Consider the following 18,206-nt stretch of genomic DNA (forward strand, 5'->3'; position numbering starts at 1 on the left):
GGCATCATCAGAGAGGCAGCACAGAGACCAAAGGTAGCCCTGAAGGAGCTGCAGAGTTCCCAAGCAGGCTGCAGTATCTTTCCCACTACAGCAACAATATTGTCGATGTCATTGAGCGTTTTCAAAAGTGCATAATAAATGCTAAGTTTTATACTCAAGATTTCAAGCTCCTTCCTCACTAGATCCTTCTCTTCATTTCCTGATATCTGTCCATACTACCAGAATCAGTCATTAACTCCATAGAGGTGGTCTTTATTGACGAGTGGGCATAAAAAAAGCCTTTACTTACACACAATTGTATGGCTCGTTTTGAATTTGCCAAAATACATGTGGGAGACTCCCCAAATGTATGGAGGTGACCCCAACATTGAACTTTTTGGCCACCAAAGTAAACGCTGTGTCTGGCGGCAAACCAACACAGCCCAGGGAAAATGGGTAGTGGGAAATGCAGGGATACTTTTGAGCAAAATCTGTTTTAGTCTGTCAGTGATTTGTCATGTCACTGGGACAGAGGTTCGCCTTCCAACAAGACAATGACAAAGCATACTGCTATCTCAACACTCAAGAGGTTTATGGGGAAACGTGTAAGGGTATGTGCACACGTCCGGATTTCTTGCAGAAATTTCCTGAAGAAAACCGGAAATTTTCTGCAAGAAATCCGCATTTTTTTTTTTGCGTTTTTTTCGCGTTTTTTTTAGCATTCTGCAAGCGTAATTAGCTTGCAGAATGCTAAAGTTTTCCAAGCGATCTGTAGCATCGCTTGGAAAACTGACTGACAGGTTGGTCACACTTGTCAAACATAGCGTTTGACAAGTGTGACTAACTTTTTACTATAGATGCTGCTTTTGCAGCATCTATAGTAAAAGATAGAATGTTTAAAAATAATAAAAAAAATAAAATAAATGCTTATACTCACCCGCAGACAGCTGATCTCCTCACCGGCGTCCGTTCCGTATAGATGGTGTGTGCGCGCAGGACCTTCCATGACGTCCCGGTCACGTGAGCGGTCACATGACCGGTCTCGACCAATCACAAGACGGCGACGTCATCGGCAGGTCCTTCACCGCACACCAGCTACAGGAACCGAAGCGACAGCGTGCAGTGGAGAGGCGGGAAGACATCGAAGGTGAGTATAGGACTATTTTTTATTTTAATTCTTTTTTTTTGACCAATTATATGGTGCCCAGTCTCCTCTCCTCCACCCTGGGTACCAACCGCACATAATCTGCTTACTTCCCGCATGGTGTGCACAGCCCCGTGCGGGAAGTAAGCAGATCAATGGACTCCCAGGTGTGCGGAATCCCCTGCAATTCCGCATTTTAATGAACATGTTGCTTTTTTTCCCGCGATGCGATTTTTTCGCGGAAAAAAAGGCTACATTTGCACAAAAAATGCGGAATACACTGAAAATAATGGGAGGCATATGTAAGCGTTTTTTTCGCGTTTTTATCACGTTTTTATAGCGAAAAAACGCGAAAAATACTGAACGTGTGCACATGGCCTAAATGTTTTGGAGTGGCCTAGCTAGTCAAAGGCCAGACCTTAATCCAAGTAAGAATCTGTGGTCAGACGTGAGGAATGGTCAAAAATCCCTGTGGCAAGATGTTGAAAGCTCATAGAGACTTATCTAAAGCGACTTGCAGCTGTAATTGCTGCAAAAGGAGGCTCTACAAAGTACTGACTTTAGGGGGGGGTGAATAGTTATGCACACTAAAGTTTAAACTTATTTTGTCCTATATGTTGTTTGCTTCACAAAACCCCCCCCCCCCCAAACGTTCACAGTTGTATGCATGTTCTTTATAAGAACTGATGCAAACTGCCAAAAAACAAACAAAAACAAAAAACCCAGTAAAATCCAGGTTGTGAATTATCAAAACATGAAAAATGCCAAGGGGGGTGGATACACTGGCAAGCCACCTTATATGCCTTACTGAATCAAAGAAAAAATCTATTCTGTGGTCTGTGGAAATAGCCTCTAATAGTTAAAAAAATATAAAATTATTTAGTAAGTCTTAAAAAAAAAAAAAAAGATCCAAGAAGTCCCTTTACCTTCTACCTAAGAGCCACTCGAGTAGTAGAGTTAACCCATATGTAGGTACGTTTATGAGCCTGAGGATGTATACCAGTATAGGGGTGATTTTGAGGGATGCTGCTTCATAGGCTTTGCCTTCTGAGGGATGAAATTGAGGTAGTCCTGGGAGGTAGAGGTGACCTGAGGCCGAATCCTGGGAGGTAGAGGTGACCTGAGGCCGAATCCTGGGAGGTAGAGGTGACCTGAGGCCGAATCTTTCTTTAGGGATCAGAGGAACAGGTACAGCTCTATGAAAAAAATAATGCAGAGAAAAATAGAACCTAACAAAGCAATGAAACTATATTTCTGCCTCATGGGCCTTGCCTTCTGAATGATGAGACTGAAGGGAGTCTCATTTCTTAAGACGTTATCCATGGCTAGTACTTAAGCCAAAGTGATCTTTGATGGTGATTATGCAATAAACAGGTTCCTTAAAGGGACATATGTAGCATGCAACGCACACCGCTCACTTTCCAGGAACATGTAGCACGTACACCTCTCATATACTAGACATGCATGTATCACGCACACTGCTCACTTATCGCGAACATGCTGCACGCTCACATGTCAGCAACACTGCTCACATATCAGACATATGTAGCATGCATATCAATCACTAATCAGAAACATGCACCACACACATCACTCACATGTCTTGCATATGCAACACATACACCACCAATTGACCAGATACGTGCAGTATGCAAACACCACTCACATATCAGACACATTGAGCAAACACACTGTTCACATATCAGGCATGTGTAGCACACACATGCACACCGTTCACAATCAGGCATGTGTAGCACACACATGCACACCGTTCACAATCAGGCATGTGTAGCACACACATGCACACCGTTCACAATCAGGCATGTGTAGCACACACATGCACACCGTTCACAATCAGGCATGTGTAGCACACACATGCACACCGTTCACAATCAGGCATGTGTAGCACACACATGCACACCGTTCACATATCAGGCATGTGTAGCACACACATGCACACTGTTCACATATCAGGCATGTGTAGCACACACATGCACACCGTTCACATATCAGGCATGTGTAGCACACACATGCACACCGTTCACATATCAGGCATGTGTAGCACACACATGCACACCGTTCACATATCAGACATGTGTAGCACACACATGCACACCGTTCACATATCAGACATGTGTAGCACACACATGCACACCGTTCACATATCAGGCATGTGTAGCACATACATGCACACTGTTCACATATCAGACATGTGTAGCACACACATGCACACTGTTCACATATCAGACATGTGTAGCACACACATGCACACCGTTCACATATCAGGCATGTGTAGCACACACATGCACACCGTTCACATATCAGACATGTGTAGCACACACATGCACACCGTTCACATATCAGACATGTGTAGCACACACATGCACATTGTTCACATATCAGACATGTGTAGCACACACATGCACACCGTTCACATATCAGACATGTGTAGCACACACATGCACACTGTTCACATATCAGACATGTGTAGCACACACATGCACACCGTTCACATATCAGACATGTGTAGCACACACATGCACACCGTTCACATATCAGACATGTGTAGCACACACATGCACACCGTTCACATATCAGACATGTGTAGCACACACATGCACACCGTTCACATATCAGACATGTGTAGCACACACATGCACACTGTTCACATATCAGACATGTGTAGCACACACATGCACACTGTTCACATATCAGACATGTGTAGCACACACATGCACACCGTTCACATATCAGACATGTGTAGCACACACATGCACACCGTTCACATATCAGACATGTGTAGCACACACATGCACATTGTTCACATATCAGACATGTGTAGCACACACATGCACATTGTTCACATATCAGACATGTGTAGCACACACAGGCACATTGTTCACATATCAGACATGTGTAGCACACACAGGCACACCGTTCACATATCAGACACATGGAGCGCAGACACACACTGCTCACATCAGACACGTGCAGCACACACGCCGCTCGCACATCCACATGCAGAACAAACGTCCGTAGAAATCCGTTACATACTGCATACACACGTATCACATATTCTACATGCAGGAAAGATATATATCTTGGTACTGTGTTAGCCAGTAGATAGAAAAATATTTAGAATATCCTACATGCAGCAGACATCATAGATTTTAGTCACAAATATAAGTAACAGATGTTGGTAAAATACCCATGGCTCACTTGTCAGGTAAGCACTGACGCTTATGGTGACAAATACAGTTTGCAATAAATTCTTTAAACCTTGTTCCTCAGCGTAAAAGGAAGCGAGATCAATATGCAGAGGCTAAATGGACAACAAACATCTCTCCACCATTTCTGCAGCAGCAGCACCTAAGCCTCCCTGCTCTAGAAATCAGGATAAGAATAGTCAGCGAGTTCCAGTCACACAGTATAAGGATATTACTGTGTGATGGGAGCCTTTTAGTAACCTATGAGCACTTTCTGTTAGGACTAGGACCAGCGCTCGTTGGTGACTGAAGGCCTCTGTCACCGACCTGCCCCACTGTAACCATTAATGAGCACTCTTCTCTCCAGTGAAGGAAAGTGCTAATTGAATACGGAGCAACACAGCAGCTGCCAGCCCCAGCGGTCTTCACAAACACAGCGCAGTTAGCTGTGTTTCTTGTCAGCATAGCAAGAGCCACATGTGGCCAGCAGGCCATGGACCCAAGGCCTAGGGCAACCTGTTAATAGGAATGCTAACTGCCATCCCATTCGTGAAGATGCGGCCTAAACTGAAAAAAAGAAGGCATGATATGTGTGGCCAGTCGGCCAGAGCAGGTTGCTTTTGAAGTCGATGACCATAAAATGGCATCGGAAGGCTACGGGAACTTAAGATAAACCTAAGAATGGCAAACACCCTCATGGAGATAGAGTGGTCCTGGAGGAGAAGAGCGAACAAGGCCACCAGAAAAAAAAGTCCGCCATCGCAGTCCAGCTGGGGCTCCCCCCAATGAAACGGATAAATACATAAAAATAAATACATTTAACACAAAAACCTCATTTAAGCAGTAAGTCATTTTAAAATGATACATTTGCTTTAAGCATTTAAAGGAATTTTCCCAGGAACAAAGTTAATTTCAATCAACATTTTAATAAATAGGTCTTTGAATAATAACTTCCACAATTTCATGTGTTTAAAAAAAAAATGTTCCTGTGAAGAGAACATGATATAAATGTGGCCCTGCTGTGTACTGTGTAATGGCTGTGTCTGACTGTGCAGGAACATGGTCTGGTCATATCACTGCTCCTGGGCAGGGGAGGTGAGCAAAAGAGTATACAGACATCAAAGCAGGGGATCACAGATGATTATTTCTTTAATATAAAACATTGCATAAAAACAGGCAGGGAAATATGCTACCGCACAAAAAGAATCAGCAGCGATCCCGTGCTGTAATGTATGTATACTTTTTTCTCCCCTCCCCTGCCCTGGAGCTGTGGTATGATCAGACCATGTTCCAGCACGGTCAGACACAGCCATTACACTGTACACAGCAGGGGAACATTTATAAGATTACAGGTCCTTCTCAAAAAATTAGCATATAGTGTTAAATTTCATTATTTACCATAATGTAATGATTACAATTAAACTTTCATATATTATAGATTCATTATCCACCAACTGAAATTTGTCAGGTCTTTTATTGTTTTAATACTGATGATTTTGGCCTACAACTCCTGATAACCCAAAAAACCTGTCTCAATAAATTAGCATATCAAGAAAAGGTTCTCTAAACGACCTATTACCCTAATCTTCTGAATCAACTAATTAACTCTAAACACATGCAAAAGATACCTGAGGCTTTTAAAAACTCCCTGCCTGGTTCATTACTCAAAACCCCCATCATGGGTAAGACTAGCGACCTGACAGATGTCAAGAAGGCCATCATTGACACCCTCAAGCAAGAGGGTAAGACCCAGAAAGAAATTTCTCAACAAATAGGCTGTTCCCAGAGTGCTGTATCAAGGCACCTCAATGGTAAGTCTGTTGGAAGGAAACAATGTGGCAGAAAACGCTGTACAACGAGAAGAGGTGACCGGACCCTGAGGAAGATTGTGGAGAAGGACCGATTCCAGACCTTGGGGAACCTGAGGAAGCAGTGGACTGAGTCTGGTGTGGAAACATCCAGAGCCACCGTGCACAGGCGTGTGCAGGAAATGGTCAGAAGCGCCTGACCTGGGCTACAGAGAAGCAGCACTGGACTGTTGCTAAGTGGTCCCAAGTACTTTTTTCTGATGAAAGCAAATTTTGCATGTCATTCGGAAATCAAGGTGCCAGAGTCTGGAGGAAGACTGGGGAGAAGGAAATGCCAAAATGCCTGAAGTCCAGTGTCAAGTACCCACAGTCAGTGGTGTGGGGTGCCATGTCAGCTGCTGGTGTTGTTCCACTGTGTTTCATCAAGGGCAGGGTCAATGCAGCTAGCTATCAGGAGATTTTGGAGCACTTCATGCTTCCTGGCACCTGCTCACAGTGCCAAAACCACTGGTAAATGGTTTACTGACCATGGTATTACTGTGCTCAATTGGCCTGCCAACTCTCCTGACCTGAACCCCATAGAGAATCTGTGGGATATTGTGAAGAGAAAGTTGAGAGACGCAAGACCCAACACTCTGGATGAGCTTAAGGCCGCTATTGAAGCATCCTGGGCCTCCATAACATCTCAGCAGTGTCACAGGCTGATTGCCTCCATGCCACGCCGCATTGAAGCAGTCATTTCTGCCAAAGGATTCCCGACCAAGTATTGAGTGCATAACTGAACATTATTATTTGATGGTTTTTTTGTTTGTTATTAAAAAACACTTTTATTTGATTGGACGGGTGAAATATGCTAATTTATTGAGACAGGTTTTTTGGGTTATCAGGAGTTGTATGCCAAAATCATCAGTATTAAAACAATAAAAGACCTGACAAATTTCAGTTGGTGGATAATGAATCTATAATATATGAAAGTTTAATTGTAATCATTACATTATGGTAAATAATGAAATTTAACACTATATGCTAATTTTTTGAGAAGGACCTGTATCTCAGCACAGGAACATTTTATTTAAACACATCCAATTGTGGAAATTATTATTATTCCAAGATCTATTAATTAAAAGGTACTTTCTTTGTTAGAAAACCCCTTTAACTTTTCTCACCTCTTGTCATTTACCTGATATCTTTCCATGAGGGAGACGTCCTGCAAACAGGCCTTGGCACTCTCCTCTTCAGACATAAATGTAGCTATAAGAGTTTCCTGCTCTTCCACATCATTTTTAAGTCGTTGTATTTCCCTATTTATTGAAGCCAGCTTGTTTCTTAGATCTGGGATGTCCTTTTCCTTAAGTTCATTAAGCATTTGTCTAACAAAAGAATACAGATTTTATAAACAAGTGTTTTAACAATGCTCCACATCCTAATATAAACATCTGAAGTAATATTCTTCAGGTTTTTCAGTAGGATGAGGACAGATAATGACATCAGTTTTACTCATAGTCAAAGTATTTTTGGGATAAAAATCATTTTTGGAATACCGTAGTTTAATTAAAATGTAGACCTCTTTAGCTTTGATAGCTTTTATGTATCAACTGTATACGGTGGGTGTCTGCAAAATAAATTAGCAGTAAAATCTAATTAAGACCAGATGTCATAGCTTGTAACCTTATCTCTCTTCTTCTGATCTCTAAGTGAAGGTCTTACCATATCAAAGTTTAAATTAAGCTGGAAAAATTGAGGTTAAGGTTTATAAAGCAGCCTAGATGTTGAGGCCTTCTATAGCAAAATACCCCATGACAAGAGTTGTCCTGGAACTGGACATTTTTTTTTTAAAGGGAACCTATCACCCCCAAAATCGATGGTGAGGTAAGCTCACAGTCATCAGGGGCTTATCTACAGCATTCTGTAATGCTGTACATAAGCCCCCAATGTTACCTAAAAGAGGAGAAAAAGAGGTTAGATTATACTCACCCAGGGGCGGTCCCGCTGCGGTCCGGGTCCGATGGGTGTCTCAGATCCAGTGCCTCCTATCTTCATTCCTTGGCGTCCTCTTCACGCTGTGGCTCCGGCGCAGGCGTACTGGTGAACTTAATACAAGATTTTGCAGGTGTGGCTACCCAGAACAGGTTTTGAGTAATGCCTATGAACATGCATTGGAGACTCCTAGAGCAGGACTCCTAACTCCATGTGAGATGCATTTATGACTGCTTGGAGACTTAGTTTTCATAGCGGCAGCTGAATGATTTACAGCTATTAGCCAGGTTGAGTACATGTGGGGGTTGCCTGGTTGCTAGGGAACCCCCACATGTACTCAGCCTGGCTAGTAGCTGTCAATCACTCAGCTGCCACGATGAAAACTAAGTCTCCGAGCAGTCATAAATGCCCGGAGGACACCCGAGCAACGAGTACACTCGCTCATCACTATTGAGAAGTGTACTATAAAATGAATGATTGAACTCTTCTCTAGGAATACATCCTCTAAACATGTGATATGAACCATAACGGTTCAGTCCTTCCTTCTCATGTGACGGCAACTGACTTGTATAAGGGCCAATGGCTTTGTGGGATGAGTTACATTCAACGTTTTATGAATCGCTACATATTTTGGTTGACAAAGGTAACTACAAATAGCAGTTCTGTAATGATTAGAGATGAGCGAATCCGAAGTGTAAAGTTCGGGGCTGGTACCGGATACCTAGTGTCTGGTGCTGAACCTCGAACACGGACTTCTCCCTGAAGTCTGTTGTACTGTTCAGGTTCGGATGCCGAATAAAGTTTGTTGCAGCACAGCCAATCAACAAGCTTTAAGGCTGTGGGCACTTCCAGTCAGTGGGCTCATGTTCCAGCAGATCAGTGTTTATGACATATATGGTGAATAGATACCTACAAAGACAGGCCAAGCTCAACTTTATTCCTGTTTACATTTTTGAAATATTGAGTATGTACCTTGGACTAGATAATAAACACTAAAGTCTGGCAAATGTTGCCATCTTGTGGCCGTTTGTCATAATGCGGTGTTTATTCAGCAGAATATTGTCCTCCTCTAGAACATGCGCCAGGCAAAGTATTTGTGTCTAATCAGCTAGGCCCAGATCTGCTACAAGATTTCTCCAGTTATCGCATACCATCAGGCCGGACATGAGGTTCACCGGAACAAACCACTCAACTATCTGTTGTTTGATCCCAGTAGGGCTTCTGCCCATTGTCGGATTTGTCCCCTAAACAGAGGAGTTTAAGAACATCCTGCTGTCATTTTCCCTGGCTGTGGTCAAGTTGGTAGTGCAGGTCTTCCTGTGACCGAATGAGGAGGCAGTGAAGGAAGTAGAGGAGGAGGCAACCAGAACATCTAAACGTCCAGCAATACTGGGTGGTAGGACATGAGCTAGAAGACCTTCCATCCCTGACTCAACTGCCACTACATTTACCCAGTGGGCAGTTAAGGAGATGTAACGTCCCTGGCCACGCTTACTGGTCCATATATCGGTGGTTATGTGTACCTTGCCACTGATGGAGTTGCGCAGAGCACACCAGATTTGATCCGCAAAATGTTTGTGCTGGGCAGGGATGGCCTGCCTGGAAAAGTAGTGGCGGCTGCGAACAACGTACTGCGGACCAGCCAATGCCTTCAGTTTTTTAAAACTGCCTGTCTCCACCAGCTGTAATCAAAGCATTTCAGGCCAGTAATTTGGAATGCTGTCATTCAGGACCATGGCTCGTGGGTGGCTAGGGGGGCATCTCCTCTTTCTCTAGAGAATTTGGGGAATGGAAAGCCAAATACTTCTATGGGCTGGTGTGGAGATGCTTGGTGACACTGGTGGTGGAGATGCTGTCGCATCCTCTCTTTGCGGGGAGGCAGCCATCCAATCTAACACCTTTTCAATTTCAATATCTTTTGGCCTCATCATTCGTGCAGTGGTATTTGGGCCTACGAAAGGACGCATAATGTCCTGTCACCTGCGTGCACCAGAGGAAGATGTTGGATTAGCGCACGTAGCAGGTACAGAACGACCACGTCTTCTCCCTGCATCACATCCCTACACCATTACCATCAGCAGCAGTTACACCAGTACCACCACGGACACGTCCCTTATTAGATGTTCTCATTTTTGGAAGTGGTTTTTATAAACAATACTCGCAAAGATATAGTGGAAGAGTAGATTTATTTATTTGCAACAGTGCTAAAAAACAAACACCAGTCCAGCAAAATTATGTTTTGTATTAAGACATGGCAACTAGACAGCTGATGCAAATATTTATTTCACAGGCTACTAAAAAAAAACACACCAGTCCAGAAGAATTATTTCTGGGGACCTTCTCAGCCTGATAAGATCAGCCCATAGCTGTCTGATATGCCTTGGCTGGTTATACAAAATAGGGGGGCTTCACGTAATTTTTTTTTTCATTTATTAGGGTAAACAAGGATAAACACCCTTTGGTGTCACATGAAAGGACTGAAGGGTGTAAGTTTATTATATGTAGGGGTCTTGGTCCTGTGAAATTATATATCGGCAGGATATCTATGTATTCTATTTATCTATTCTATGTGGGGACTTTGGACTATATTGGTAATCCAGGGGGTTAAATGGGACGAAAATTATTTTGCAAGTGCTGCAAAGTCATGAGAAGAGCTCTTCCGTGACCCCACTGAATACTTTTTTTGTTAGGGGTGGAAATTTAATGTATGACCCTGCTCTGTCTACTTTTATGGGAGCAGCAATGTACTGGACGAAGCGGAGTCTAATGTGTGTCCCCCCTCTCCATTCACTTCTATGGGAGCAGTGGGACCCTGCTCAATCTAGTTCTATGGGAGCAGTGAAGTAATGCGTGACCTTGCTCCATCCACTTCTATGGGAGCAATAATATAGTGGACGGAGCGGGGTCAAATATTACATCACTGATCCCATTATACTACTGCTCCCATAGAAGGAGAGTGGGGTCACACATTAGACTATTGCTCCCTTAGAAATGTGCCACTCTGCTCTGTCTAGTTCTAAGGGAGGAGTGGTATGTGTGACCCGCGCTCTCTCTACTTCTATGGGAGCAGTGGTGCAATGTGTGACACTGCTCTGTCTATTCCTATGGTAGCAGTAATGCTACATTTTACAAAGGATCAGAAGGGGAAGAGGCGAGAGACATCACACAAGTGAGCAGACCCTTCCCACATTTACTGCAGTTGTAATGTGAGCTAGTTGTATACTAGGTTTCCATGGCAAATTTCAGCTGCAGCTCCCCCTAGTGGTTAAAAGGGGAAATACCAAACCTTTTCAAATTATTTCTCCTATTTTACTTAATTAAAAACACACGGTAATATTTGTAAAAAATTAATACATTAATACTTTACATTTTTTCAACTGCTGAAATTTTTTTTATGGCACCTTACCTTTAAAACATTGCTTAAAAACAGGCAATGAATTGTTTTGCCTCACAAAAAGAATCCCATGCTGTGATCCCATGCTGTAATGTCTATTTACCCTCTGTTTCTATCCCCCCCGCCTAGGAGCTGTGGTATGATTAGACCATGTTCCTGTACGGTCAAACACGGCCATTACACGGTACACAGCAGGGGCACATTTTATAAGATTATCTCTGCACAGGAACATTTTATATAACCACATCCAATTGTGGAAATTATTATTACTTCCAGCTCTATTTATTAAAATTTACTTTGTTAGTGGGAAAACCCATTTAAAGGAGTGAATATTAACTTTTTATCCTTAGTTTTTTTCTGATACTTTTAAGAAAAGCACCTCATTTAATTCTGTCTTGTAATTCAGTAGCCTGTTTGATAAATTCCTCATCTGTTTCATTAATTAAGAATTAACATGATCACTAAACGGCATAGCGATAAAAAAAATAAAAACGCCAGAATTAAGTTTTTTTGGTCGTCGTGACATTGCATTAAAATGCAATAACGGGCAATCAAAAGAACGTATCGGCACAAAAGTGGTATCATTAAAAACGTCAAAATAAGCCCTCACACGGCCATATTGACGGAAAAATAAAAAAGTTATGGCTCTGGAAAGAAGGGGAGCGAAAAACGAAAAAAGCTCCGGTCATGTAGGGGTTTAAAAACCTTACGTGATACAGACTTTTGGAGCATACAATAAAATTTTCTCAGGGGACAAGAACTTCCCTGAAATTTGTTGCGCAGTGAATATGAATATGCACTTTACTAAGGTAGATGTGAATTCCTTGATGTGGAGGCAGACATTATTAATGACACTATCCACACCAGCGAATTCTGAAAATCTACTGCAACAAATTCTTTGCTAAGGAATGAAAGTCATCATCCCAGGTATTTTAAAAATTTTCTACCATATTGGTAATTTTTGAGACTTGGACATATTAATGATAGAGATGAGGAATTTATCAGAGTACTGAATTACCAGGGAATCTGTCACCTCATTTTGCTGCTTTAAACTGCGGCCACCGCCATTAGGGGCTTATGTACAGCATTCTGGAATGCTGTAGATAAGCCCCGGATGTATCCTGAAAGATAAGAAAAACAGGTTAGATTATACTCACCCAGGGGCGGTCCCGGTCCGATGGGCATCGCTGTCCGGGTCCAGCGCCTCCCATCTTCTTATGATGAAGTCCTCTTCCTTGCTTTTGTCGTGGCTCATGCGCAGGCATAATTCTCTGCCCTGTTGAGAGCAGAGCAAAGTACTGCAGTGCGCAGACGCCAGGAAAGGTCAGAGAGGCCCGGCAAGGGAAGGAAGAGGACGTCATTGCATGAAGATGGGAGGCGCTGGACCCGGACCCGCGATGTTCATCGGACCCGAACCGAACCGAGTATAATCTAATTTGTTTTTGTCTTATATTTCAGGTTACATCAGGGGCTTATCCACAGCATTACAGAATGCTGTAGATAAGCCCCTAATGGTGGTGGCCACAGTTTATAGCGGCAAAATGAGGTGACAAATTCCCTCTAAACGAGGTTATCATGAAAAAGCAATTAATCAGTAACTTAAAATGCAAAAAATAAAGTGTGACGCTCGTTATTAAAATATTAGAAAAAACGGAGGATAAAAAGTTTGTGTTTGTAAGTATGAAAAACACAATCTGATCGGTCATCTGAAAAAACTGGTATATATTAATGAATGACCAAACAATGGTTGAAGATGCATCTAGAAAACCAATTACCGGTATATCATTTAGGAGATGCACTAATTTAAAGTATATTTTCTTTAATCGAAAAAAGACACAAATTGGTTAAACAAAACATTATGGGGGGTGGATACGGTCCCTTGGCATCTCTTCTCACGCTCACCATGGGTAAGCCTTATAGTTATTAGACATATCGCATTCCTCTCTTCCCTATATGGAGGCACATAGTCACTGTGACAGCCCCAGGGATATACACGCCGATACTGAGGCAAATATTGGAGTCTAATGCTTTATGAACACTAGGTATATTACATGTCTTTTAAGCTTATAATGCAATATATCAATACCATGATGACGGTTATCACTAGTTTTTATGCCAGGGACTTATTTGGTTCTCACTAGGGTTTTCTATATCTCTTGTTTGTGCTTCAGTTTTTGTGATAGTTTTCTTAGTGTTTCAATTGCGTATCGGGAGTATACACTTATTATCCGATTACTCATGGGTCAATACGATTATACATTTTGATCTTACTATAGAGTATTTGGGACCCATACTCTTTCTGTGAGTTTGAATATATTATTGTATGCAGTTAAGAGTTAATCAATGGTTCACATCTCCAAATCGGAGGTTCGTGGGTCAACCTAAAACAAGCCATGATCTGTAAAACCAATTATGTAGTCTATGTACGGTAGTTATTTGTGACTGTGGTTTTATCATACTGGTAAAACAATTCACCCTATGTGCAAACATTTTAACAGGTTTGTGAGATCTTTGGAAACAGGTGCGGGATCGCAACGCTTAATACTACATATGAGGGCTTCAAGATGGCCATCCACAAGCTCACACTTTTTTAAGGCTTTTTCAAACCTGCTGGTAGTATAGATTCATGTAAAAGGGAATCTAACAGTAGGCTCAACCATCCAAAACCATCTACAGTATATGGACATATATAGCCTACAAGAAGCGCATCAAAGGGATCCAAATAATAAAATCATACATTTTATTAGAAATATCTTGTAAAATACTTAATACAAACAACGGGATTGAATAATGGAGACAATTACTAGGTGGAACCACGAGTCAAAGGCAATCTGACATAACGGGAGTCACTCCCCCGGAAGAAGGCACGTAAGCCGAAACGGCCGGAGGGGCAGTGGCACCGCTTGTCTTAAGGTAAATACACCGGTTTATATGGCTTCATCTCCCTCCTCTGTTCTTGATATGCTTACCACTGGATACTTTCTACCAGTTTACTTGTGCGTACATAGTTTGGTCAGCATATGTTCAGGTACACTGGTACTTATTTTGGTAGGGTGCTAATATAACCGTTATGTCAGATTGCCTTTGACTCGTGGTTCCACCTAGTATTTGTCTCCATTATTCAATCCCGTTGTTTGTATTAAGTATTTTACAAGATATTTCTAATAAAATGTATGATTTTATTATTTGGATCCCTTTGGTGCGTTTCTTGTAGGCTATATATATTTTTGCACTGGGAATAGGTCGTGATTCCTTATATAGGCACAGGTGATTTGGTTTTCATTCTCTGTGCATTGTTATCTATATCTGCGTAAGTATATGGACATGTAGGTCATAGAAAGTTGGATAAAATCATTCCTCAATATATGCGATCGCATGTCTAATTCCAGAGTGATCCACATTTGACTTATTATATGGTAAACTAGCTGTTAAGAACTATGGGCTGGATAAAGATCTTCCTGAGAATCTGCCTCTGGAGCTTATTTTAACCCCTTCATTTTTGCTTTTCTGTTTTTCCCTCCCCTTCTTCCCAGAGCCATAACCTTTTTTTTTTTCTGTCAAGATGTCCATGTGAGGGCTTGTTTTTTGCGGGACAAGTTGACCTTTTGAATGACTGTTTTATCATATAGTGTACTGGAAAACAGGAAAAAAATTCCAAGGGCAGTGAAATTGGTAAAACAAAAAAAAAAAAAGCATTTGTGAAATTGCACTTTTTTTTTACATGTTCACCAAATGCTAAAACTAACCTGCCATTATGATCCTCCAAGTCATTACGAGTTCCTTGATACCAAACATATATAGGTTGTTTTTTCAAGTGGTGAAAAAAATGTATAATTTTCCAAGACCCTTAGCATCTCCATTTTTCATGATCTGGGGCTGGGTGAGGGCTTATTTTCTGAGCACGAGCTGACTTTTTTATTGATACCATTTTGGTGTAGATATGATCTTTTGATCTCCCATTACTGCATTTCAATGCAATTTTGTGGTGACCAAAAAACTAATATTTACATTTTGACTTTTTTTCTCATTACGCCGTTTATCGATTGGATTATTTTTATATATTGATAGATCGAGTGATTCTGAAAGAGAAGATGCCACGTGTGTATTTTTTTTTAAATTATTGTTTTATTCTGAATGGGGTGAATGGAGGGTGATTTAAACTTTTAAATATTTTTAAAAACATTGTTTTTTTTACTTTTCACTTGTTTCAATAGTCTCCATGGGAGACTAGAGGCTGTGATCATCCAATCACTTGTGCTCTATGTAGCGGAATTGCTTAACAAAATAGTTAATAAATGACATTTCCCAAATGTCTACTTTACATCAGCACAATTTTTGAAACAATATTTTTTTTTGTTAGGAAGTTATAAGGGTTATAAGGCTACTTTCACACTAGCGTCGTTTGGCCTCCGTCGCAATGCGTCGTTTTGGAGAAAAAATGCATCCTGCAAAAGTGCTTGCAGGATGCGTTTTTTCTCCATTGACTTGCATTAGCTACATGTAACGTTTTTTTGTGCGACGTGTCCGCCATTTCCGACCGCACATGCGCGGTCCTCCCCGGACCTTACAATGGGGCAGCGGATGCGTTGAAAAACTGCATCCGCTGCCCCCGTTGTGCGGCGCTTTCAACGCTAGTGTCGTTACGTCGCATTGCGACGTGCAGTGCACGACGCTAGTGCGAAAGTAGCCTACGCTGACCAGTGATTTCTCATTTATAGAACAAAATTGACAAAACTATTTTTTTTCAGGGACCACATCTTATTTGAGGTTACTTTGGGGGGCCTATATGACAGAAAATACCCAAAAGTGACACCATTCTAAAAACTGCACCCCTCAAGGTGCTCAAAACCACATTCAAGAAGTTTATTAAACTTTCAGGTGCTTCACAGAATTTAATGGAATGTGGAAGAAAAAATTAACGTTTAACTTTTTTTTCACAAAAAATTTACTTTAGACCCACATTTTTTTATTTTCACAAAGGTAGCAGGAAGAAATCGACCCCAAACTTTGTTGTGCAATTTCTCCTGAGTATGCCAATACCCCGTATGTGGGGGTGCCATAATAGCAGAAAAAGTGAACCCATTTTACAAACTTATCATATTGACACCAAAGGTGGGTCACAGAATTTTATACAATTGGGCAGTGAAGAAAAAATAAATTACGGTACATTTTTACCAACAAAATTTTGTTTTACCCCAGATTTACATTTTCACACTGGGAAATGTGTAAAAATGGCACCAAAATGTGTCCCACAATTTCTGCTAAACGTCGAAATACTTTATATGTGGCTGTACAGTACTGCTTAGCCATATGGAGAGACTCGGGAGGGAAGGAGCACTATTTTCCTGCTGAAGCGCAGATTTTGCTAGATTAGTTTGCGAACTTCATATACAGGGCCCCTAAGTGCAAGAAGAGCAGAATCCACTCTCAAGTGAACCCATTTGGAAATTATACACCTTTGGGAATTTATCTATAGATGTAGTGACGATTTTGACTCCATGGGTGTTTCCCAGAAACAAGCAGCAGTGGATGTTGCTGAGTGAAAATTGCAAACCGCCATTGTGCTGCCCATACATTGCAGTCAACAGTACATTATGCCCAGCTTGTGCTTTTGGAGACATGCACCTGTTAATTAGTCGGGCTGTCATAGCTACAAAAATGCCAAACATGTGGACGTTAAATGTGGTTTAGGCAAACTGTGGGGGTCAGAAAACGGGGAATTTGGATTTGGCAGTGCAAAATTTGCTGAATTTCTTTTGGGGGGCGAGGAGCTATAGTGCTTTTTCAAACCCACTGTACTACCAGTAACGTGGAAGCGATCTCTATATTTCCGTTAACAGAAGACAGAGCTGAGCGGGAGCTTGATTGTTTTGTTTTTTTCAGCATGAGCCGATGTAAGGGAGAAGACCGGGCTGTGGGTGCTGACAGAGCTCCAGGTCCGAAACTGCTGGGGCCGAGCCTGTTGTTGCAGGGGGGAAGGAAATTGAGGACGAAGGAGACCCATGACCTGCAGAGAGGGGGCGTGGTGAGCTAGAAGAGGATAAGGGATTTTACGCGGGAAGAGAGTAGGTTCCCGCCAGAGAAAGGCAAGAGTGCTGACCTGCGTTGCACTGCGGGTAGTGTTAGGGTATGTGCACACATTGCGGATTTGTCTGTGGAATTTTCTGCTCAGATTCTTCCTCTCCTGGAAGAAAATGCAGTTGAAAATCCGCGTTGATTTGATGCAGTTTTTAGGTGGATTTTCATGCGGATTTGTATACGTTTTTGCAAGCTAAATATATATTATTTAACAAAAATAAAAGAATTGTGATGTAATTTCCTTGTCCAACCTCTTCTTTTACATACTCCATTGAAGACCATAATATCATCACATACCATGTTCTAATATAATGTTTACACACACAAAGCAAATATAAGTGAATATCTATCTATAGATCTATCTATCGATAGATCTATAGGTATATCTATCTATAGATAGATATACAAAAAAAACTGACCAGCACCTCCTAAGGGTATGTGTCCACGTTCAGGTTTGCTTCAGGCTTTGGTCAGGATTTTATGCAGGTAAAATCCTGACCAAAAATGCACCTGAGGTCACTGGCAGGTCACCTGCGGTGTTCCTGCGTGTTTTGCTCATTGTAGCAACATGCTGCGTTCTGAAAAAACGCACCGCTTGTGCGTTTTTGCGGGAAAAACGC

At 41.7% G+C, this 18,206-nt stretch overlaps 1 protein-coding gene across 6 annotated transcripts in view; it reads right to left on the reverse strand.

Annotated features, from left to right (window-relative positions):
• RAD50 (RAD50 double strand break repair protein) overlaps window positions 1-18,206 on the reverse strand; it is a 277,285-nt gene that overhangs the window by 132,838 nt on the left and 126,241 nt on the right. For all 6 annotated transcript variants that reach the window (XM_077265952.1, XM_077265950.1, XM_077265955.1 and 3 more), the window contains one exon: window positions 7,318-7,507. In XM_077265952.1, the coding sequence (XP_077122067.1) occupies window positions 7,318-7,507 (190 nt within the window). The remainder of the gene's footprint in view (window positions 1-7,317; window positions 7,508-18,206) is intronic.

The sequence above is a fragment of the Ranitomeya variabilis genome, chromosome 5 (assembly GCF_051348905.1).
Source record: "Ranitomeya variabilis isolate aRanVar5 chromosome 5, aRanVar5.hap1, whole genome shotgun sequence".
Classification (NCBI taxonomy): Eukaryota; Metazoa; Chordata; class Amphibia; order Anura; family Dendrobatidae; genus Ranitomeya; species Ranitomeya variabilis.